Source organism: Aphelocoma coerulescens, chromosome 5 (assembly GCF_041296385.1).
Source record: "Aphelocoma coerulescens isolate FSJ_1873_10779 chromosome 5, UR_Acoe_1.0, whole genome shotgun sequence".
NCBI lineage: Eukaryota > Metazoa > Chordata > Aves > Passeriformes > Corvidae > Aphelocoma > Aphelocoma coerulescens.
The window spans coordinates 20881766-20906115 of record NC_091019.1 but is presented as its reverse complement, the minus strand read 5'-3'; the positions used below and the strand labels follow the sequence as shown (position 1 = coordinate 20906115).

Here is a 24350-nt window from a genome sequence, read left to right as displayed (position 1 = left end):
ACTCTGTAAAAATACATTTATGTAGGATCTCACATTTGAAGGAGCAGTAACTATTTATACACTGTGAAGATTTAAATTATTGCAATTATTATGAAATTTAACTAAAATGAAATATTCTACCTAATTTTGTCATCTTCCTTTTTTTCTCATTTTCAATAGGACTTTTGTGGAGACAAAAATTCCAGCGGCTCATTCAGTATCATCACAGAGAATGTCCCTTGTGGAACTACAGGAGTCACCTGCTCAAAGGCTATCAAAATGTTCCTAGGGGTGAGTAATGATAGTCAGTACATATCAGTAGTCAAGTATTACCAAAAAAGTATTGCTCCAAAGTCACTCCCCTAAAAGCACCTGTAACAAACATCAGAGGCCCTGTCAAATTATTCTGTAAAGGTGTAGGTTCTCAGGTGATGAAAGCTCTCTCAAACAGAAGTGCTACACCACTCTCTGCCATCTTGGATCCCAGAGTTTGAGCTATTGGTTTCAGAATGAGTTGCATTGTTACGAGTGTCTAATATTTTGTCTCATCATAGAAGTTAGTGTTACAATACTTCTCTTTTTATCTTTCAGAAAACTGAACTGAAATTGGAGAACAAAGACTACAAAGAAATTCAGCGAGATGTTGGTGATGATGTGCAGTATTGGAACAGGACAGTCGGCCTGTACCTGGTGATTGAGGCTAGCAATGGTGTGATGCTGATCTGGGACAAGAAGACTACTGTTTTCATCAAGCTGAGCCCTGATTACAAAGTTAGTGCCTGTCTGTCTTTTTCTGAAGTAGTATTATGAATAGACAAGGAAACATAAATGTTCTTTTATTCTGACTCCATGTCTAATTCCTATATCCTCTGTGCACTGATGATTAGCTTGCATTATCACAGCTTGCAGAAGTGCTTCTGGGGTTTCTTACAGTCTATCACAATGCATTGCACAGAATGCATAGGATGTTATTGCAATAGAGATAAACATCTCAGGCACTCTTGGGTTTGTGAGTATTGTTAGTCAATCATTCAGAGTAATTTAGGAAATATGGACTGACCGCTTATGTGCTTGGAAACCCACATGCAATCTCAGCCCTCTGTTAAAACCAAACTCCCTATGCAATGTATGGCCATGGTACTGCTTCCTGAAAATCAGCATGCTGAATTGGAGAGTATTGAGGCATTGTGCAAACAGTGACGTACCATTTCTTGAGGGGACTGGTGGACCTTAAATAACACTACCAAAAATTCACTGTTGAGGGCAGATTGATACATTTTCTTTCAAGAAAAATGGGTCCCTGTCATTTCTTTTCCATGAATGAAGAAACGGTGCTCATTATGTTAAAAACTTTTAATAAAACCAGCTTTGAGCAAAAATGAATTACCTCAGGCTTATATTAATAGGTGAGTTATGATAAATTGAGAAGAATGGAGAATAAATTGAATCTTCTCAGCTGTAAGAGGCTTGGGCACCCTTTAATGTTTTAAGTTAGATATAGTGACAGAGATATGGAAATACACTAGATATAATTGACTTCAGGGAGGGAAGATATGGCAGCTGAATAGTTTTCTGAGGATGGACAAATAAAGATTTATTTTCTGTACAAATGATTTGACAGTAAAGAGGAAAGTCATATTTTACACAGACAACCATTTGTCATTTTTCATGTCAATGTTTTGCTCTTACTTTACCTGAGCCTGTTTCTCACTTCCATGGTATATTTAAAAACTCAATTTTATTTTCCAGGGCAAAGTGTGCGGTCTGTGTGGCAACTTTGATGACAAGGCAAACAATGACTTTACAACAAGGAGTGGACTGCAGGAGTCTAATTCTCTGAATTTTGGAAATTCCTGGAAACAGTCTCCCATGTGCCCAGATGTCACTCAAGAGATTAAGCCCTGTGATCTGAAACCACACCGGAAGTCCTGGGCAGAGAAAGAATGCAGCATCATCCAGAGCGAAGTCTTCAAAATTTGTCACTCCAAGGTTTGTAGAAGACAGTAGGTGATGGGACAGCACAGTGAATTTCTGATAATGCAGAACCAAAAAGACCATCAGAAATGAATGAAGATATGGTTAAATAGAGTGATCTTCAATTAAGTCTTCAGTACAGCTACAGGTGTACAATGTCAGCACGTTTCACATGGCCTTAGTCAAAGTAGTCTGAGTCTCAATGGGACTGTCAGTGGTGGTGGCAGCCCCGGCTGTACAAGCTCATATTCATCACCATGGTTTCACTGCTACTGCTCTGCAAGTTAGCTTCAGAAATGTAGCCTGAACAGGTCTGTGTTTGCTGCAGTTGCACCATCTCTTGTTGAGAGACAGTATTATGAGTACTGCATATATAAGTACTTAATCCTCAGACCCATCTCCTGATGGAAATTCATACTAAACTTGAAAGGTGGCTGTTGAAGAGGCTACTACTTCTTGTAGTATTCAACCCATGAAAGGATCTTTTTGGAGACCACCGACATCACATAGTTTAGACAGACAGCTGCTGGTACTGTGCCTCCAAATTGCCACAGCAAACACTGTGACAGCCCACAGCTTCTAGAGTACAGCACACAGAGAGCACTCCTCTTAATTTCTCATCTCTTTTCTGAAGTACGGTAATCTTAACAACAGTTCTTTCTTAACTCACGGTGGAAAAGTTACAAACAAGTATTAATTTACTTTATTATATGTTTCCACGTGGTTTACTTCAGCAGCAAAAATCCAGTCTAAGTTTCTCCTCTTGCAGTCTCAAACAAAAAAAAAAAAGCTTTTTTTAATATGTCATTGGATAAACTCCAAAAACTGACAGGCATAAAATTATATGCTTCCTATTTGCTGTGAATGTAGTCTTTCTAACATTGTTCACCATTTGCTTGGCAGAGCTTAGTGAAAGATAAGATTTCACTGGCATCAGTTCAACTTGGTTTTGAGAGCACTAAAATGGAACTCTGTTAGAAAATGGGGGCACTGCCAAGGACTCAAACTTTTTTTTTCAGTCGTAGCAACTTTTGAAGGAGCTGTATTATTTTAAGTCTATTATTCCCTAAAATATATTGAGCAGCTTCAAGCCTGCAAATGTTTGTTTGTGATTTGGTAACTCTTAGACACTCTTAGGCTCATTCCTGCCCAGCTTAATTCCCATATATCAAGAGCCCTCAAATGTATTAGTTTGAAAACTAATTTGGAGATGAACTGAGGCATTACTTCTTCCCCTGACAGGTGAACCCACTTCCTTTCTATGAAGCTTGTGTTCATGATGCCTGCTCTTGTGACAGCGGTGGAGATTGCGAGTGCTTCTGCTCTGCAGTTGCTGCATATGCCCAGGAGTGTATCAAGGCTGAGGCCTGTGTTTTCTGGAGAACTCCTGATATCTGCCGTGAGTAACAGATAAACATAACTCTACCTTTCTAGCTGCTGTCAGAAAGCAGTCAAATAAATCATTAGTACAGTCACTGCAAGGTCATGCTGGCTACTCAGTGAAATCTATTTTCTCAGCATATCAGGGAGAAAACAGGGCTAGTAAATTTGTGTATTTCAGTTGTCTTTTATTCAGCCTTCTCTTCTCTTCTCTTCTCTTCTCTTCTCTTCTCTTCTCTTCTCTTCTCTTCTCTTCTCTTCTCTTCTCTTCTCTTCTCTTCTCTTCTCTTCTCTTCTCTTCTCTTCTCTTCTCTTCTCTTCTCTTCTCTTCTCTTCTCTTCTCTTCTCTTCTCTTCCTCTCTTCCTCTGTTATCTTTCTTCTCTCTCAGTTCTTCAAATTATTCAGAATTTGATTTTAGCAAAAAGTATATAGCACTCCTGTGCTGTAGCACTGAACCTAATCAGTGTTGTGTATGTTAAGTAGTGTCTATTAGTGGTGCTAATATTCATACCAGTACGTCATAAATTAATGTAAATAACATTTAAATTAATATTACCCAAAAATTGCTCAAGTCAAAATTTTGAGATTCTAAGTAGCAGAAATTAATATTTTTTTAATTTTAAAAATTCAGTCAGATTCAGAATTTGGATTAATTTGAGTTTTTAAGTGTAAGAAGCCAGTGAAAAAAAAATTTAAGTTTCATTCATCTCTGATATATTAGTTACAAAAGCTCCTTCCTCTCTCTGTAGCTATCTAAGCTGAATTTAAGTTGTATTCGTAATGTCTCATATGCTTCCTCTTGGACTCTCAGCTTATGTGATACAGCAAGATGGAACTATTTTGTATAAAATGGAAAAATATTTAGGAGTTTGCTAGTAGCTATGGAAGAAAAATACTCTCAGAAATATACCCTTAATTTTAAACCAAAATAATTTAAAAATTTTTTTTTCTTTATTATTTGAAGCATTTTTACTCAGTGGCTGGAATATTTAGAATGAAAATTTTGGGCAGCAGTGTTTTGATGTATCCTAAGTTTAAGCAGAGTAGGCGAAAGTCCAGGTCTTGTACCTCAAGAGAAATTTGGCTGGCTTAACTTTTAGACTCATGTAGCTTGTGCCTTTAAAGGCCTGCTCAGAACTGCATTCTGGCAACCTTGTTTTTAACCAGCTTCTCTCTTTTCTCATCAGCAATATTCTGTGACTACTACAACCCTCGCAATGAGTGTGACTGGCACTATGAGCCTTGTGGCAGTAATATCACAACCTGCAGGATGATCAATAATGTCAGCACCAACTTTACAATACCATTACTGGAAGGTAATAAATTCCTTGCCATTTTATATTGTGCTTTGTATAACTTTGTTCAGGTATCTTTTAATAATTGTGGACTAGTCAGTGAATTTGATGAGATGTTCCTAAATCCGATGTGTTGAATTTGCCTCCAGTCTTACATAAACGTTTCCTATAATGTAATTTATTATTTATTAACATCAATGGGTGATAGTTACATAAAACTAGGTCTCTGCTTGGATAATATCCCAAAACATGCAGTATAATTACATCATGGTTATTTTGAATCCCATGCTAAAGTGTTTCAAAAGGAAAATTTTTGATATGGCAAAGAAGCAAGTCACTGATAGTTGGGGGTTTTTAAAGTTATCATTTTTTAAGCATCAGATCATCTTGCCTTTACTAGATGAATGTGCAACATTCACCTACCTGGAAGATAAATATCTTTCATAGCAGACACACTGATGCAGCTATAGATTAGATTCTTAATGGAGATTCTATTTCATTTGTAGATGCGAAATTAGTGGGTGACAGTCCTTGTGGTTGATAATGGAACAGGAATTTCACATGAAAGGGACTGTAATGATCCAAGAATGTGAAGGACTTTACAAGTATTTTCTGGTTTACCACATGGTAAAGCTGGAGAAAAAAGCCATATTTTCAGCCATATAGCCTTTTTGGTCTGGACTGGAAGCGCAGTTTAGGGATTGGCAAGAAATGCCTTGAGTTTCACTTTGCTTTGAACTGCTGGTAAAAAAATTAAAAGAAAAAACTCAAACAAACCAAAACTCAAGAGAAACAAAAGAAAACAAAACACCACCAAAAACCCTTACTAAAAAAATCAACAAAAATCCTGAACCAAAATATTTTTAAAAAACCCAATAAACCTCTGTGTTTTAAAATAAATTGTCTTATATTATTAGAAAGGCTTGGGATGTGTCAAAAGGCAGATTATTATATATACAATTGTCTTTCTGAATTATTTTTGTTGTTTAATTTCAATAGAAATACAGAGCACACCTATTTTTGTGAGGACATCTTAAGTACAGTCTGGCAGTGTAAAGTGACTTTTAAGTACCAGTTAATTACGTGGTGCTTCGGTTTAAAGGCTATTTAGAACGCCAGTACAGTATAAACAGGACTTCATGTCATTAATAATTGGACTTAATAGGAGTTTATTTGGAGGAAGGAGATATAATAATAATAACAGAATAATATTTTTAAGTGTATTTACATGAAAAGTGGAATGAGAATTGACAGTCGATTAATCCCTTGCAGTGAGGTTTGGATCACTGCCCGAAGGTAAGGAAAAACACAGATAAATTATTTGTTTGAGATAGAGATACCTGGTGTATTTAAGGTATATAAACAAGGTCTAATGTTCCAAGAAGTGTAGTGAAAAACATGTTTGTTAGTGAATCTGCTTCCATGTTCCTCATGAAAGTTTTCTTGATATAGTGATCTATACAAGAATTGGGGTGTTTCTTTGTCATAAAATTACTAGCTGCCCATGGAAAGGAGTATAAATTAGGGATTTTTCCAAGGTATTGAACTAAGAAAAAGAAACATCACTAGTTTTCATAAAAAAACCTCTTACTTAATCCTCCTCACCCCAGTATTATCAATGAAAACTGTTTAAGTCTTTTGGAAAGACTAATTGTCCACAGATTGATTTGAGTGGGAAGTTTTAGATTTCTTTCACTATGCTTGATTCAATGAGAATAATTTACCTTCAGAAGGTAACATATCACTGAGTTAACTTGTTGTACTTTTTCTTCATCCTGTATTCTGTTCTACCTGTCATCAATAGGTTGCTACCCCAGATGCCCTATGGACAAGCCTATTTATAATGAAGAGACAAAGGAATGTGTGACTGAAGATAAATGTGGGTGTTACATTGAAGGTGGAATCCATATACCCCCTGGGCAAGAAGTACCCACAGAAGAAAACTGTACAATATGGTATATAAAAATTACTTGCATTAATTCAGGAAATAATTTGTGTATGCTGAGCCCCTATTTATTTTACTGGGCCTCAGATGCAACTTCAGCTGAAGAGCTGGTATATTCTTGCATTTCATAATTTTCCAAACCCATAATAATCCAGATTTCAGGTTGGTAGTGTTATTACAATAAGTGTATTAGCAAATTCACTAATTATACCTGTCAACTGTCATAAATGATATAATGGCAGGAAACCTGGATGAACTTCTAAAACACCCTGTAGATTCTCACGACTCTTTGGGAAGAGAGGGGCTACTCTGCCTTGCATTCTCACTTAGAGCTGGGACTTCAAAATCACTGTAATCTGAAATACTCTTGCCCTGAAAGAGATAGTTGAGCCCCAACTGTTCATGCTTAGAGTGTTAGCAATGATAGCACTTACACCTCTGGCTCCACATGGTGACCAGAGAATAATCTGATCTAGCTGTAAGCTCACTCTGCAAAACAGTTGTTACTGCAGTATTGCAACTTGCAACACAAAGTGTTTCATGGCAGTTTTAAGATGTTGTACTAAAAGTAGTGACTTAGTTTAAAAGAAAAATGGTGGGTAATACTAGAAAATATGCCCAGAAAAATATCCAGTAGTGTGAATGAAGATCAGATGATAAATATCTATGTTTCTGTGCTCTTGACTCTGCTAACTGGTGTCACAAAACATCAGCAACATTCTAATTTTTAAAAATTTTTCTTTTAGTATCTGTGTCCCCTCAGGATCCATAGAGTGTAAACCACTCCCAGGTAAATAACGTTTGGGTTTTTCTGGAAACAAAAAGAAAAAAAATGCATAGAGCTGCTATGTCTGACTCTACAATAGACTTAGTATTGATTTAGAATAATTCTTTCCTGTGCTAGTGGAAGTTGTGACTGAAGAAAATTTGGCAGCACTTTTGTTGAACCTTGCTGTTAGTACTTCTGGCTCAACCTTTTTCTCATGTCCCTTCCTTCTTTCTCCCCATGTCCCATATCCAAACGAATGGATTTTGCTACAAGAGGTTGCACTTCCTGAACATGTAGTTATTATATAAAAGTGTCAGATAGTAAATTGCAATTATTATTTCTCTCAGAACATTTTAAAACATACTTTCTAAGTCTGCACCACCAAGCATTTTATGCAGGACTTGATTAAATATGTTCTAACATTGCTTTAAATCTAAATTAGCACAATATAGTAGATCTAAGTTCCAGGTACATCTCTGAAAAACATGCATGACTCATGTAAATGCTCTCTTGTCCATAAGTATTTTGTCTCTGCTTCTTACATGGTAGTAGAAAAATTGCACAGTAAAGCTCTTTCTTGCAGGGTGTCCTTGTGTCATCAATGGAACGAGTTATGAAGTGGGTGCTATTGTGGGACAAGTACAGGATGGCGACATGTGTATAACGTACATTTGTGCAGAAAATGGTTCTGTAGTTCCTGGTGATGTCTATCCTTGTCCAACATCTTCACCTACAACCATTTCAACCCCCTTCCCTGCCAGTACTCTTACCACCACCACCATCACCACCACCACCACAGGTAATCATTAATACGGATGTGATCTAAAAATTGCTTTCTTTAAGGAAAGTATTTTAAATACAGAATGTACAGTTATATGGGATTATAGTTGACACAGATAGAGCAATATTTATGGATTGTTTTATCACACCACACTAAGAAAGACTTTTAGCATTTTGAGTTGATTTATTTCTTATGAAAGAAATTTTAAATATAAATGTACAGGGTGCCTTCCTATTTCTGAAAAACCATGCTAGCTTTTCAATATCCTAATGGGATAGTAGAAGTATTGTCAAGAGTGTCAGAAAAAATATATACTATTTTATTTCTTTTGAAATGATAATCTCTTTTTTGTTCTATTTCAGTTACCACTACAAGCCATCCAGTAACTACAAGTAAGTTACAAATACAAACCAAAGTTGTTAAAAATGTCAAATGAATATTTAAAGAGAGTAAATTAAAGACAATTACTACAGAAAAACATATTTTAAACAAAAAGGAATAGTTTTTTATAATTTCAAAAGTGTCATTAGTAGAGAGAGAAGGACCTTTATAGGCTTCCACTTGGTGATTTTACTTTGATGCAAAACTTCCGGTATGAAGACCTGGTAATATAGAACTGATTTTAGAACTCTTTTCTTTGGAAAGATGACGAATTGCAATGCACTTCTCTAGTCCTGAATGGAAGAAAATAAAAAATGGATCTTCTCAGGATGTTCTCTGTAAACTCTGAAATCTCTGTCTTTTCTTGCAGCTCCATGTTTTGGACTAATCTGTGATTGGACTGAGTGGTTTGATGTTAGTAAACCTGAAGAAGGTGGTGGTGACTATGAAACATATGATGAAATAAGAAACCATGGAAACAAAATATGTACAGCTCCTGAACAAATTGAATGCAGGGCTAAGGATAAACCTGATGTGAGCTTAGAAGAACTTGGTCAGAAAGTAGAGTGTAATGTTACATATGGATTAATCTGTAAAAATGATGAGCAAGATGTAACTATGTGGCAACTTTGCTATAATTATGAAATCAGAGTAAACTGTTGTGAGTGGCAGGAAATTCCTTGTGGGCCTACAATTACACCTACTATACCACACACTCCAGCTTCAACCACGACCAAGATAACAATACCCACCACCACTACAACCAGGACTTCAACAGAAATTACCACCACGCCTGTACACATCCATTCCACAACAAGTGAGCATACACCATCGGTTCCCTCTCCAGTAACTTCAACATCTACAGGTATTTAACAGAAAAATACTCTGTCATCTTACTTTGTGATTGGAGAAATAAAAGTGCTGGCTAATAAAGGCAGGTCACAGGCACAGAAAACGTTGATCTGGAAGGAAGTCTTACTTAGGAGGATTTGGAGTTTTAAGTTTTTGCTGGAGACAATATTCCCAGAAGGACCTGCTGTGTGAGAAAAGAGAGGCCATGCTTCAAACTCCTGTTGCTAGAGGCATTTTCTGGGTGGGGCTGTGCAGGCTTCCTTCTTCAGGCTGACGTGATCTTTCTGATCTTGTCAGAGGCACCTTCCAGCACCATGCCTAATCTCTTCACTAGGAAAGGAGGGCCATGACCGTCTCTGTGCATGGATGTCAAGGATTCTGCTTTCTGGGGCCAGAAAGGGAGGGCAGGTGCTAGGGACCTTTGCTGTGCTAAGGGTGGGCAGACCTTTCTATGTCTGTGGCAGCTGCCTCATGCACAGCTTCCTATTGAGTTGCACTCATGCCTTTGTGCCTTTGTCTGTTTTCTCTTTCCCTGCCCTTTCTACCAGCCCCACCTACACCAAGCACACCAAAATCGACGACTCCCTTCTCAGCAGAGACTCCCACAACTACCAGCACCACTCCACAGACTACAACGACTGTTCCTGTCTCAACAACACCCATTTCAACTACTTCAAGCACATCCACGCCCACGCCAACATACACCACCACCCTTCCAACTCCAGGTACTCTTCTGATCTGTGCTCTCATGTGTTCCTTTGCTATGGAAGAAATGAGGGTGCCTTCACGCCTCCTTTAGTGTGTCCCCATGGGATTGCAGATGGGAGTAATTACTGTGCATCCCCTGAAGTGGCTGTGCTGAAAGCTGGCCTTTTGACTGGCTGGTTTCAAAGAACAAGGATTTAGGGGTCCTAGGGTGAAGGTCTTGTCTTCCCTGACTCAACGTGAGAAATTTCATGCTGGTGCCCAGCTTAGACAGATGCTGAACTGATGGGAAATGTTGCTTTTGCTGCTGTTGGACTGTGTCCTTCAGCTGGCCAGAATGTAGTCACTGGACCCATGCATGGAGGGCAATTGGAGTGGGACTATAGTCTGTGAGACTCTCATTCTAGGAACAGCTGGGCAGACTTTCTTCCCTTTCTCCTCCTCCTTTGCCATGGAGTAGATCAGTGCATCCAGTGCAAGTGGATGCCAGTTGTTCTAGATCTTAGAAGCAACGATTACCTTGGGAGACTTTTGGAAACAGTTTTGTGCTGAAGAATGCCACTTGCTATGAACTGTAGACTTTTGCTGATGCCATCTGCTAGAACTCTGGGAAGCCCTTCATCAGGCTGACATTCCACCACAGGGAAATTTCATGACAGTCAGGCAGGAACTTATACCTCTTCCCACTTCCATCTCTGCCCACGGATTCCCGTCACAGCCCTTGCTTCAGGGATTTGTGAGGTGTTTGGGTAATGAGGCAGAGATAGAAAGCTCCAGCCAGATTGAAAGCATTATTCCTCCTAATCTCTTCCCTATTGGTAGGTCTCTCTGATTTTGTGAGAAGCACCTTCCAGAACCATGCCCAGTCTTTTTGCTAGGAGAGGTGGGCCATCACCTTTTCTGTGCATGGATTTCAAGGATTCTGCTTTCTGAGGCCAGAAAGGAAGGGCTACTGATACAGATCTTTCATGTGCTATGGGCGGGCTGATCTGTCTATGTCTGGCAGCTGCCTCATGCACAGCTTCTGTTCAGTTCACATTGAGTCGCACTCATGCCTTTGTGCCTTTGTCTGTTTTCTCTGTCCCTGCTCTTTCTAACAGGCACACCGAGCACAGCACCCCCTACACAAGAATTGACAACCACTTCCGCATCACCGCAGACTCCCACCACAACCACAACCACCACAACCACCACCAGCCCTACGAGCACAACGACCACTGTTACTGGATCACCAACACCCACCCCAAGTCCTGGAAGTATGTTCCCAAAAGCAATAATTCTCACCAAAACCCCTGTGCCCCCAAGTACAGAATCGACAAGAAATTCTCTGGTTCTGTTGTCATTTCTGGCCTTGCTGTGGGAGTAGTGAAGGCCCATGAACACCTCCATATGTGTCTGTATGGGATCAAGGATGGATGTAACTTTTGGGCACCCCAGGAAAAGTCCTGTGGCCCAAACCAGTCTTCAGGTTGGCTGTTTATAAGGAACAAGGATTTAGAGGTCCCTGAGAGAAGGCCTTGTCTTCCCTGACTCAACAGTGCTTCAGGGGGGTATTTCGAGCTGAATCCCAGCTTAGACAGATACTGAAGTGATGGGAATGTTGTTTTTGCTGCTATTGGACCGTGTCCTTCAGCTGGCCAGAATGTAGTCACTGGACCCATGGAGTGCAGTTGGAGTGGGGCTTGGTCTTGTGGCAGTAGCATATCAGGCTCTGTTTGGGCACAGCTGTACAAATTTTTTCTCTTTCTCTCCTGTTTTGTCTCTGTGGCCATTGCTGCTACTTATCAGGGGTTTGGGCTGTAGGATGCTTCCAAGGCTCTCCCTGGCAGAGTTTGGGGAAAGGTTTCAGAATGCAGATTGTCCCTTTCCACGGACACAGGCTCTGGGGCAGCTGGATTCTACCAGTGTTCCCATTGGCGCTTGTCTCCACCTATCTGTGTGCTGCTGGGAAGCAGCTGAGGCTTTATCAGCAGCGTGCATCCTGTGCCTGCTTTCCCTGTGGTTGGGTGCCATCCCAGTGGTTGAGTTCTCCGTGAGATAGTGAGGTGGTGTGCATGGCCCAGGAAGCTGAGAGAGTGGCAGGAGTCTCTGCTCAGTTGGTCTCTGCCTCCTGTGGGGGTTTTATGTGAGTGTTTTTTTGCACACGAGAGTCCATACAAAGCAATGTGACCCATCTGTGGGGGGCACACGCGTAACTCGTCAGTGCCTGTGTCCCGATTTGGGCCAGGGGAGGCCTGGCCACACCACTGAGCTTTCTTGTGGCCAGTGTTGGCTGAGTGCCTGAGGGGCACCGTTGGGTGCAGGGGGTGCCCAGAGCACCACCTGTGTATGAGCTGGTGCCCTGGATTGTCGTCTCTGACCTGTCTGTTTCTAATTGTCCATCTTGTTGTCACCTCCCAGCCTGTGACTGCGTCTGGACGGACTGGATCGATGTGAGTTACCCAGATGGTTCTGACAGGAACAGTGGTGACTACGAAACCTTTGAGAACATTTTGAAGAACGACCCCTCCTGGATCTGTGCGAAAGCTGAGAATATTTCATGCCGAGCAGAGAAATTCCCTAACACTTCCATTGCAGATTTAGGGCAGAAAGTGGAATGTAATGTTAACGTAGGGCTCATCTGTAACAATAAAGATCAGCAGATAGGAGGTATCATACCGATGCCAGTGTGCCTCAACTACGAGATCAGTATCTGCTGCACCCCCAACAGACCAGAGTGTCTTCCAACTCCAAGCACCACGAGCACCTCAACTTCCACACCTTCATCCACAACGAGCGCTGTGTCCTCTACAACAATATCAACAACCGCTCCAACGCCAACAGCAGAGAAGACTCCCAGCAGTACCACCCCTACCACCACCACCACCACCACCCCACTGCCCCCCAGCACCACCACCCCTACCAGCACCACTCCGCAGACTACAACGACTGTTCCTGTCTCAACAACACCCATTTCAACTACTTCAAGCACATCCACGCCCACGCCAACATACACCACCACCCTTCCAACTCCAGGTACTCTTCTGATCTGTGCTCTCATGTGTTCCTTTGCTATGGAAGAAATGAGGGTGCCTTCACGCCTCCTTTAGTGTGTCCCCATGGGATTGCAGATGGGAGTAATTACTGTGCATCCCCTGAAGTGGCTGTGCTGAAAGCTGGCCTTTTGACTGGCTGGTTTCAAAGAACAAGGATTTAGGGGTCCTAGGGTGAAGGTCTTGTCTTCCCTGACTCAACGTGAGAAATTTCATGCTGGTGCCCAGCTTAGACAGATGCTGAACTGATGGGAAATGTTGCTTTTGCTGCTGTTGGACTGTGTCCTTCAGCTGGCCAGAATGTAGTCACTGGACCCATGCATGGAGGGCAATTGGAGTGGGACTATAGTCTGTGAGACTCTCATTCTAGGAACAGCTGAGCAGACTTTCTTCCCTTTCTCCTCCTCCTTTGCCATGTCAGTGCAAGTGGATGCCAGTTGTTCTAGATCTTAGAAGCAACGATTACCTTGGGAGACTTTTGGAAACAGTTTTGTGCTGAAGAATGCCACTTGCTATGAACTGTAGACTTTTGCTGATGCCATCTGCTAGAACTCTGGGAAGCCCTTCATCAGGCTGACATTCCACCACAGGGAAATTTCATGACAGTCAGGCAGGAACTTATACCTCTTCCCACTTCCATCTCTGCCCACGGATTCCCGTCACAGCCCTTGCTTCAGGGATTTGTGAGGTGTTTGGGTAATGAGGCAGAGATAGAAAGCTCCAGCCAGATTGAAAGCATTATTCCTCCTAATCTCTTCCCTATTGGTAGGTCTCTCTGATTTTGTGAGAAGCACCTTCCAGAACCATGCCCAGTCTTTTTGCTAGGAGAGGTGGGCCATCACCTTTTCTGTGCATGGATTTCAAGGATTCTGCTTTCTGAGGCCAGAAAGGAAGGGCTACTGATACAGATCTTTCATGTGCTATGGGCGGGCTGATCTGTCTATGTCTGGCAGCTGCCTCATGCACAGCTTCTGTTCAGTTCACATTGAGTCGCACTCATGCCTTTGTGCCTTTGTCTGTTTTCTCTGTCCCTGCTCTTTCTAACAGGCACACCGAGCACAGCACCCCCTACACAAGAATTGACAACCACTTCCGCATCACCGCAGACTCCCACCACAACCACAACCACCACAACCACCACCAGCCCTACGAGCACAACGACCACTGTTACTGGATCACCAACACCCACCCCAAGTCCTGGAAGTATGTTCCCAAAAGCAATAATTCTCACCAAAACCCCTGTGCCCCCAAGTACAGAATCGACAAGAAATTCTCTGGTTCTGTTGTCATTTCTGGCCTTGCTGTGGGAGTAGTGAAGGCCCATGAACACCTCCATATGTGTCTGTATGGGATCAAGGATGGATGTAACTTTTGGGCACCCCAGGAAAAGTCCTGTGGCCCAAACCAGTCTTCAGGTTGGCTGTTTATAAGGAACAAGGATTTAGAGGTCCCTGAGAGAAGGCCTTGTCTTCCCTGACTCAACAGTGCTTCAAGGGGGTATTTCGAGCTGAATCCCAGCTTAGACAGATACTGAAGTGATGGGAATGTTGTTTTTGCTGCTATTGGACCGTGTCCTTCAGCTGGCCAGAATGTAGTCACTGGACCCATGGAGTGCAGTTGGAGTGGGGCTTGGTCTTGTGGCAGTAGCATTTCAGGCTCTGTTTGGGCACAGCTGTACAAATTTTTTCTCTTTCTCTCCTGTTTTGTCTCTGTGGCCATTGCTGCTACTTATCAGGGGTTTGGGCTGTAGGATGCTTCCAAGGCTCTCCCTGGCAGAGTCTGGGGAAAGGTTTCAGAATGCAGATTGTCCCTTTCCACGGACACAGGCTCTGGGGCAGCTGGATTCTACCAGTGTTCCCATTGGCGCTTGTCTCCACCTATCTGTGTGCTGCTGGGAAGCAGCTGAGGCTTTATCAGCAGCGTGCATCCTGTGCCTGCTTTCCCTGTGGTTGGGTGCCATCCCAGTGGTTGAGTTCTCCGTGAGATAGTGAGGTGGTGTGCATGGCCCAGGAAGCTGAGAGAGTGGCAGGAGTCTCTGCTCAGTTGGTCTCTGCCTCCTGTGGGGGTTTTATGTGAGTGTTTTTTTGCACACGAGAGTCCATACAAAGCAATGTGACCCATCTGTGGGGGGCACACGCGTAACTCGTCAGTGCCTGTGTCCCGATTTGGGCCTGGAGTGGTTTGTAGGGCCAAGAAGGGGAGGCCTGGCCACACCACTGAGCTTTCTTGTGGCCAGTGTTGGCTGAGTGCCTGAGGGGCACTGTTGGGTGCAGGGGGTGCCCAGAGCACCACCTGTGTATGAGCTGGTGCCCTGGATTGTCGTCTCTGACCTGTCTGTTTCTAATTGTCCATCTTGTTGTCACCTCCCAGCCTGTGACTGCATCTGGACGGACTGGATCGATGTGAGTTACCCAGATGGTTCTGACAGGAACAGTGGTGACTACGAAACCTTTGAGAACATTTTGAAGAACAACCCCTCCTGGATCTGTGCGAAAGCTGAGAATATTTCATGCCGAGCAGAGAAATTCCCTAACACTTCCATTGCAGATTTAGGGCAGAAAGTGGAATGTAATGTTAACGTAGGGCTCATCTGTAACAATAAAGATCAGCAGATAGGAGGTATCATACCGATGCCAGTGTGCCTCAACTACGAGATCAGTATCTGCTGCACCCCCAACAGACCAGAGTGTCTTCCAACTCCAAGCACCACGAGCACCTCAACTTCCACACCTTCATCCACAACGAGCGCTGTGTCCTCTACAACAATATCAACAACCGCTCCAACGCCAACAGCAGAGAAGACTCCCAGCAGTACCACCCCTACCACCACCACCACCACCACCCCACTGCCCCCCAGCACCACCACCCCTACCAGCACCACTCCACAGACTACAACGACTGTTCCTGTCTCAACAACACCCATTTCAACTACTTCAAGCACATCCACGCCCACGCCAACATACACCACCACCCTTCCAACTCCAGGTACTCTTCTGATCTGTGCTCTCATGTGTTCCTTTGCTATGGAAGAAATGAGGGTGCCTTCACGCCTCCTTTAGTGTGTCCCCATGGGATTGCAGATGGGAGTAATTACTGTGCATCCCCTGAAGTGGCTGTGCTGAAAGCTGGCCTTTTGACTGGCTGGTTTCAAAGAACAAGGATTTAGGGGTCCTAGGGTGAAGGTCTTGTCTTCCCTGACTCAACGTGAGAAATTTCATGCTGGTGCCCAGCTTAGACAGATGCTGAACTGATGGGAAATGTTGCTTTTGCTGCTGTTGGACTGTGTCCTTCAGCTGGCCAGAATGTAGTCACTGGACCCATGCATGGAGGGCAATTGGAGTGGGACTATAGTCTGTGAGACTCTCATTCTAGGAACAGCTGAGCAGACTTTCTTCCCTTTCTCCTCCTCCTTTGCCATGTCAGTGCAAGTGGATGCCAGTTGTTCTAGATCTTAGAAGCAACGATTACCTTGGGAGACTTTTGGAAACAGTTTTGTGCTGAAGAATGCCACTTGCTATGAACTGTAGACTTTTGCTGATGCCATCTGCTAGAACTCTGGGAAGCCCTTCATCAGGCTGACATTCCACCACAGGGAAATTTCATGACAGTCAGGCAGGAACTTATACCTCTTCCCACTTCCATCTCTGCCCACGGATTCCCGTCACAGCCCTTGCTTCAGGGATTTGTGAGGTGTTTGGGTAATGAGGCAGAGATAGAAAGCTCCAGCCAGATTGAAAGCATTATTCCTCCTAATCTCTTCCCTATTGGTAGGTCTCTCTGATTTTGTGAGAAGCACCTTCCAGAACCATGCCCAGTCTTTTTGCTAGGAGAGGTGGGCCATCACCTTTTCTGTGCATGGATTTCAAGGATTCTGCTTTCTGGGGCCAGAAAGGGAGGGCAGGTGCTAGGGACCTTTGCTGTGCTAAGGGTGGGCAGACCTTTCTATGTCTGTGGCAGCTGCCTCATGCACAGCTTCCTATTGAGTTGCACTCATGCCTTTGTGCCTTTGTCTGTTTTCTCTTTCCCTGCCCTTTCTACCAGCCCCACCTACACCAAGCACACCAAAATCGACGACTCCCTTCTCAGCAGAGACTCCCACAACTACCAGCACCACTCCACAGACTACAACGACTGTTCCTGTCTCAACAACACCCATTTCAACTACTTCAAGCACATCCACGCCCACGCCAACATACACCACCACCCTTCCAACTCCAGGTACTCTTCTGATCTGTGCTCTCATGTGTTCCTTTGCTATGGAAGAAATGAGGGTGCCTTCACGCCTCCTTTAGTGTGTCCCCATGGGATTGCAGATGGGAGTAATTACTGTGCATCCCCTGAAGTGGCTGTGCTGAAAGCTGGCCTTTTGACTGGCTGGTTTCAAAGAACAAGGATTTAGGGGTCCTAGGGTGAAGGTCTTGTCTTCCCTGACTCAACGTGAGAAATTTCATGCTGGTGCCCAGCTTAGACAGATGCTGAACTGATGGGAAATGTTGCTTTTGCTGCTGTTGGACTGTGTCCTTCAGCTGGCCAGAATGTAGTCACTGGACCCATGCATGGAGGGCAATTGGAGTGGGACTATAGTCTGTGAGACTCTCATTCTAGGAACAGCTGGGCAGACTTTCTTCCCTTTCTCCTCCTCCTTTGCCATGGAGTAGATCAGTGCATCCAGTGCAAGTGGATGCCAGTTGTTCTAGATCTTAGAAGCAACGATTACCTTGGGAGACTTTTGGAAACAGTTTTGTGCTGAAGAATGCCACTTGCTATGAACTGTAGACTTTTGCTGATGCCATCTGCTAGAACTCTGGGAAGCCCTTCATCAGGCTGACATTCCACCACAGGGAAATTTCATGACAGTCAGGCAGGAACTTATACCTCTTCCCACTTCCATCTCTGCCCACGGATTCCCGTCACAGCCCTTGCTTCAGGGATTTGTGAGGTGTTTGGGTAATGAGGCAGAGATAGAAAGCTCCAGCCAGATTGAAAGCATTATTCCTCCTAATCTCTTCCCTATTGGTAGGTCTCTCTGATTTTGTGAGAAGCACCTTCCAGAACCATGCCCAGTCTTTTTGCTAGGAGAGGTGGGCCATCACCTTTTCTGTGCATGGATTTCAAGGATTCTGCTTTCTGAGGCCAGAAAGGAAGGGCTACTGATACAGATCTTTCATGTGCTATGGGCGGGCTGATCTGTCTATGTCTGGCAGCTGCCTCATGCACAGCTTCTGTTCAGTTCACATTGAGTCGCACTCATGCCTTTGTGCCTTTGTCTGTTTTCTCTGTCCCTGCTCTTTCTAACAGGCACACCGAGCACAGCACCCCCTACACAAGAATTGACAACCACTTCCGCATCACCGCAGACTCCCACCACAACCACAACCACCACAACCACCACCAGCCCTACGAGCACGACCACTGTTACTGGATCACCAACACCCACCCCAAGTCCTGGAAGTATGTTCCCAAAAGCAATAATTCTCACCAAAACCCCTGTGCCCCCAAGTACAGAATCAACAAGAAATTCTCTGGTTCTGTTGTCATTTCTGGCCTTGCTGTGGGAGTAGTGAAGGCCCATGAACACCTCCATATGTGTCTCTGTATGGGATCAAGGATGGATGTAACTTTTGGGCACCCAAGGAAAAGTCCTGTGGCCCAAACCGGTCTTCAGGTTGGCTGTTTATATGGAACAAGGATTTAGAGGTCCCTGAGAGAAGGCCTTGTCTTCCCTGACTCAACAGTGCTTCAAGGGGGTATTTCGAGCTGAATCCCAGCTTAGACAGATACTGAAGTGATGGGAATGTTGTTTTTGCTGCTATTGGACCGTGTCCTTCAGCTGGCCAGAATGTAGTCACTGGACCCATGGAGTGCAGTTGGAGAGGGGCTAAAGTTTGTGGCAGTAGCATTTCAGGCTCTGTTTGGGCACAGCTGTACAAATTTTTTCTCTTTCTCTCCTGTTTTGTCTCTGTGGCCATTGCTGCTACTTATCAGGGGTTTGGGCTGTAGGATGCTTCCAAGGCTCTCCCTGGCAGAGTTTGGGGAAAGGTTTCAGAATGCAGATTGTCCCTTTCCACGGACACAGGCTCTGGGGCAGCTGGATTCTACCAGTGTTCCCATTGGCGCTTGTCTCCACCTATCTGTGTGCTGCTGGGAAGCAGCTGAGGCTTTATCAGCAGCGTGCATCCTGTGCCTGCTTTCCCTGTGGTTGGGTGCCATCCCAGTGGTTGAGTTCTCCGTGAGATAGTGAGGTGGTGTGCATGGCCCAGGAAGCTGAGAGAGTGGCAGGAGTCTCTGCTCAGTTGGTCTCTGCCTCCTGTGGGGGTTTTATGTGAGTGTTTTTTTGCACACGAGAGTCCATACAAAGCAATGTGACCCATCTGTGGAGGGCACACGCGTAACTCGTCAGTGCCTGCGTCCCGATTTGGGCCTGGAGTGGTTTGTAGGGCCAAGAAGGGGAGGCCTGGCCACACCACTGAGCTTTCTTGTGGCCAGTGTTGGCTGAGTGCCTGAGGGGCACTGTTGGGTGCAGGGGGTGCCCAGAGCACCACCTGTGTATGAGCTGGTGCCCTGGATTGTCGTCTCTGACCTGTCTGTTTCTAATTGTCCATCTTGTTGTCACCTCCCAGCCTGTGACTGCGTCTGGACGGACTGGATCGATGTGAGTTACCCAGATGGTTCTGACAGGAACAGTGGTGACTACGAAACCTTTGAGAACATTTTGAAGAACGACCCCTCCTGGATCTGCGCGAAAGCTGAGAATATTTCATGCCGAGCAGAGAAATTCCCTAACACTTCCATTGCAGATTTAGGGCAGAAAGTGGAATGTAATGTTAACGTAGGGCTCATCTGTAACAATAAAGATCAGCAGATAGGAGGTATCATACCGATGCCAGTGTGCCTCAACTACGAGATCAGTATCTGCTGCACCCCCAACAGACCAGAGTGTCTTCCAACTCCAAGCACCACGAGCACCTCAACTTCCACACCTTCATCCACAACGAGCGCTGTGTCCTCTACAACAATATCAACAACCGCTCCAACGCCAACAGCAGAGAAGACTCCCAGCAGTACCACCCCTACCACCACCACCACCACCACCCCACTGCCCCCCAGCACCACCACCCCTACCAGCACCACTCCACAGACTACAACGACTGTTCCTGTCTCAACAACACCCATTTCAACTACTTCAAGCACATCCACGCCCACGCCAACATACACCACCACCCTTCCAACTCCAGGTACTCTTCTGATCTGTGCTCTCATGTGTTTCCTTGCTGTGGGGTATTGAAGGTCTGTGATCACCTCCTTTTGTGCCTCTGTATGCGATCTGAGATTGGACTAATTGCTGTGTGTCCCCTGAAATGGCCTTTGCCTAAAGGTCACCCTTGGGCTGGTTGTTTCAGAAGGAGTAAGGATACAGGGGTCTATGTCCTCCTCTCCTGTCAAGATATTGATCCTCTTGGTACTGTACATACATCCTTCCCTGACCACAGATTACCATCTCAGCTCTCACTCCATGAGTTAGCAAGGTGTTCAGGTAATGAGGCAGAGATAGAAAGCCCCAGCAAGTTCAAAAGCATTGCAGCTCCTCATTTCTTACCTATTGATAGGTCATTCTGACTTTGTAAGAAGCACCTTCCATCACCATTCCGTCTCCTAGGTAGGAGAGGAGGGCCGTGACCCTCTCTGTGCATGGATGTCAAGGATTGTTCTTTCTGAGGCCAGAAAGGAAGGGCTACTGATACAGATCTTTCATGTGCTATGGGTGGGCTGATCTGTCTGTGTCTGGCAGCTGCCTCATGCACAGCTTCTGTTCAGTTCACATTGAGTCGCACTCATGCCTTTGTGCCTTTGTCTGTTTTCTCTGTCCCTGCTCTTTCTAACAGGCACACCGAGCACAGCACCCCCTACACAAGAATTGACAACCACTCCCTCATCACCGCAGACTCCCATCATCACTGGCAGCACCACAGTACCCCCCAGCACCACCACCAGCATCAGCACCCCGAGCACGACGACTGTTACTGGATCACCAACACCCGTGTCAACTACTCCAAGCACATCCACACCCACACCAACATACACCACCACCCTACCAACTCCAGGTACTTCTACATTTTGTGCTCTCACATGTTCCCTCGCTACTGGAGTAATCAAGGTCCATAAGCACCTCCTTTTTTGCCTCTGTATGGGATCAGGGATGGGTATAATTCCCGGGTATTCCAGGAAATGGCCTGTTCCAAACCTGGTGTTTTGGGCTGGCTGTTTCATAAGAAACAAGAATTCAGGGGTCATGGGGAGAAGGTCTTGGCTTCCCTGATTCAACAGGACTCCAAGGACTCATTTCATGCTGGTGCCCAGCTTAGAAGGGTGCTGAACTGATGAGAAATGTTGCTTTTACTGCTTTTGGACCTCATCCTTCTGCTGGCCAGAACGGAATCACTGGAGCCATGGAGTTCAGTTGGAGTGGGGCTTGGTCTAGTGGCAGTGGCATATCAGGCTCTATTTAGACACAGCTATGGCAAGTTTTTTCCCTTTCTCCTTCTCCTTTGTCCTGTCAGTGCTAAGAGTTGTCAGTTGTAATAGATGTTGGAAGGAAGGATTCCCCTGCCAGGCTTTTGGGAACAATTTCTCTCTGCAGACTGCCCCTTGCTGTGAACTGTGGTCTTTGATGAGATTCACTAGTGCCCAGGGAAGTCATTCATCAGGCCTTCATTGAACCACAGGGACATCACATGACAATCAGGCAGGAATATATTCACAGAATCAGTTAGGTTGGGAAAGATCTCTGAGATCATCAAGTCCAACCTTTGCCTGAACACCACCGCGTCAACTAGACCAAGGCACTAAGTGCTACATCCAGTTTTGTCTTAAAAGCCACAAGGTACTGCGGCTCTGCCACCTCTCTGGGCAGTCCATTGCAGTGTCTAATCATTTGTTCTGTGGAGAAATGCCCCCTAATGTCCAACTTAAACCTCCAATGGCACCTCCACTTCTCCTGTCCTGTTTGTGCTCTCATTCCTGGGCATGCTTCCTTCCCTCACCAGAATTTTGCATCTCAGCTCATACCCCAGGATGTACTCAGGGCTTCTAGGTAATGAGGCAGAGATAAAAAGCCCCAGCCAGATGAAAAGCATGGCTCCTCCTCATCTCTTCCCTACTGGTAGGTCTCTCTGATTTGGTGAGAGGCATCTTCCAGCACCATCCCAAGTATTTTCACTAGGCAAGGAGGGCCATGACTGTCTCTGAGCATGGATTTCAAAGAGTCTCCTTTCTGGGGCCAGAAAGGAAGGGCTGGTGCTAGGGAGCTTTGTTGTGCTAAGGGTGGGCTGACCTGTCTATGTCTGGCAGCTGCCTCATGCACAGCTTCTGTTCAGTTCCTATTGAGTCGCACTCATGCCTTTGTGCCTTTGTCTGTTTTCTCTGTCCCTGCTCTAACAGGCACACCTCCATCCACACTGAGCACACCAAAATCGACAAGCACACCCTCGCCACCGGAGACTCGCACCACCACCACCAGCCCTACGAGCACAACGACCACTGTTACTGGATCACCGACACCCACCCCAAGTCCTGGAAGTATGTTCCCAAAAGCAATAATTCTCACCAAAACCCCTGTGCCCCCAAGTACAGAATCGACAAGAAATTCTCTGGTCCTGTTGTCATTTCTGGCCTTGCTGTGGGAGTAGTGAAGGCCCATGAACACCTCCATATTTGTCTCTGTATGGGATCAAGGATGGATGTAACTTTTGGGCACCCAAGGAAAAGTCCTGTGGCCAAATCTGGTCCTTGGGCTGGCTATTTCATAAGGAACAAGGATTTAGAGGTCCCTGGGAGAAGGTCTTGTCTTTCCTGACTCAACAGTTCTTCAAGGGGGTATTTCAAGCTGGTTCCCAGCTTAGACAGATGCTGAAGTGATGGGAAATGTTGCTTTTGCAGCTGTTGGAACATGTCCTTCAGCTGGCCAGAATGTAGTCACTGGACCCATGGAGTGCAATTGGAGTGGGGCTTGGTCTTGTGGCAGTGGCATATCAGGCTCTGTTTGGGTTCAGCTGTGTAGACTTTCCTCCCTTTCTCTTCCTCCTATGCCCTCTCAGTGTTAGTCAGCTGTAAGACATGTAAGAAGGAAGGATTCTCCTGCCAGCCTTTTTGGGAACACTTTCACTCTGCAGACTGCCCCTTGCTGTGAACTTTTGGTCTTTGGCTGACACTTCAGCTAGTGAGATCCACTAGTGCCCAGGGAAGTCCTACATCAGGATGACATTGAAACAAAGGGGAATCACATGCCAATCAGGCAGGAACACAGTCATGTGCATGCTTCTTCCCTGATCACAGCTTCCCATCTCAGCTCTTACCCCAGGATTTAGCAAGGTCTTCAGGTAATGAGGCAGAGATAGAAAGCCCCAGCAAGTTCAAAAGCATTGCAGCTCCTCATTTCTTACCTATTGATAGGTCATTCTGACTTTGTAAGAAGCACCTTCCATCACCATTCCGTCTCCTAGGTAGGAGAGGAGGGCCGTGACCCTCTCTGTGCATGGATGTCAAGGATTGTTCTTTCTGAGGCCAGAAAGGAAGGGCTACTGATACAGATCTTTCATGTGCTATGGGTGGGCTGATCTGTCTGTGTCTGGCAGCTGCCTCATGCACAGCTTCTGTTCAGTTCACATTGAGTCGCACTCATGCCTTTGTGCCTTTGTCTGTTTTCTCCGTCCCTGCTCTTTCTAACAGGCACACCGAGCACAGCACTCCCTACACAAGAATTGACAACCACTCCCTCATCACCGCAGACTCCCACCACAACCACAACCACCACAACCACCACCAGCCCTACGAGCACGACCACTGTTACTGGATCACCAACACCCACCCCAAGTCCTGGAAGTATGTTCCCAAAAGCAATAATTCTCACCAAAACCCCTGTGCCCCCAAGTACAGAATCGACAAGAAATTCTCTGGTTCTGTTGTCATTTCTGGCCTTGCTGTGGGAGTAGTGAAGGCCCATGAACACCTCCATATGTGTCTCTGTATGGGATCAAGGATGGATGTAACTTTTGGGCACCCAAGGAAAAGTCCTGTGGCCCAAACCGGTCTTCAGGTTGGCTGTTTATAAGGAACAAGGATTTAGAGGTCCCTGGGAGAAGGCCTTGTCTTCCCTGACTCAACAGTGCTTCAAGGGGGTATTTCGAGCTGAATCCCAGCTTAGACAGATACTGAAGTGATGGGAATGTTGTTTTTGCTGCTATTGGACCGTGTCCTTCA

At 45.0% G+C, this 24350-nt stretch overlaps 1 protein-coding gene across 1 annotated transcript in view; it reads left to right on the top strand.

Moving 5' to 3' along the window:
- The window catches only part of MUC2 (mucin 2, oligomeric mucus/gel-forming), a 70426-nt gene that overhangs the window by 15857 nt on the left and 30219 nt on the right, over positions 1-24350 (top strand). The window contains exons 21-40 of the mRNA XM_069018733.1: positions 160-270; positions 571-750; positions 1729-1968; positions 3196-3352; positions 4522-4650; positions 6434-6584; positions 7321-7364; positions 7927-8142; positions 8487-8516; positions 8876-9300; positions 12780-13077; positions 13386-13446; positions 14142-14458; positions 15465-16152; positions 17136-17312; positions 18393-18688; positions 19715-20329; positions 20978-21196; positions 22533-22670; positions 23820-23972. Of these exons, the coding sequence (XP_068874834.1) occupies positions 160-270; positions 571-750; positions 1729-1968; positions 3196-3352; positions 4522-4650; positions 6434-6584; positions 7321-7364; positions 7927-8142; positions 8487-8516; positions 8876-9300; positions 12780-13077; positions 13386-13446; positions 14142-14458; positions 15465-16152; positions 17136-17312; positions 18393-18688; positions 19715-20329; positions 20978-21196; positions 22533-22670; positions 23820-23972 (4645 nt within the window). The remainder of the gene's footprint in view (positions 1-159; positions 271-570; positions 751-1728; positions 1969-3195; positions 3353-4521; positions 4651-6433; positions 6585-7320; positions 7365-7926; positions 8143-8486; positions 8517-8875; positions 9301-12779; positions 13078-13385; positions 13447-14141; positions 14459-15464; positions 16153-17135; positions 17313-18392; positions 18689-19714; positions 20330-20977; positions 21197-22532; positions 22671-23819; positions 23973-24350) is intronic.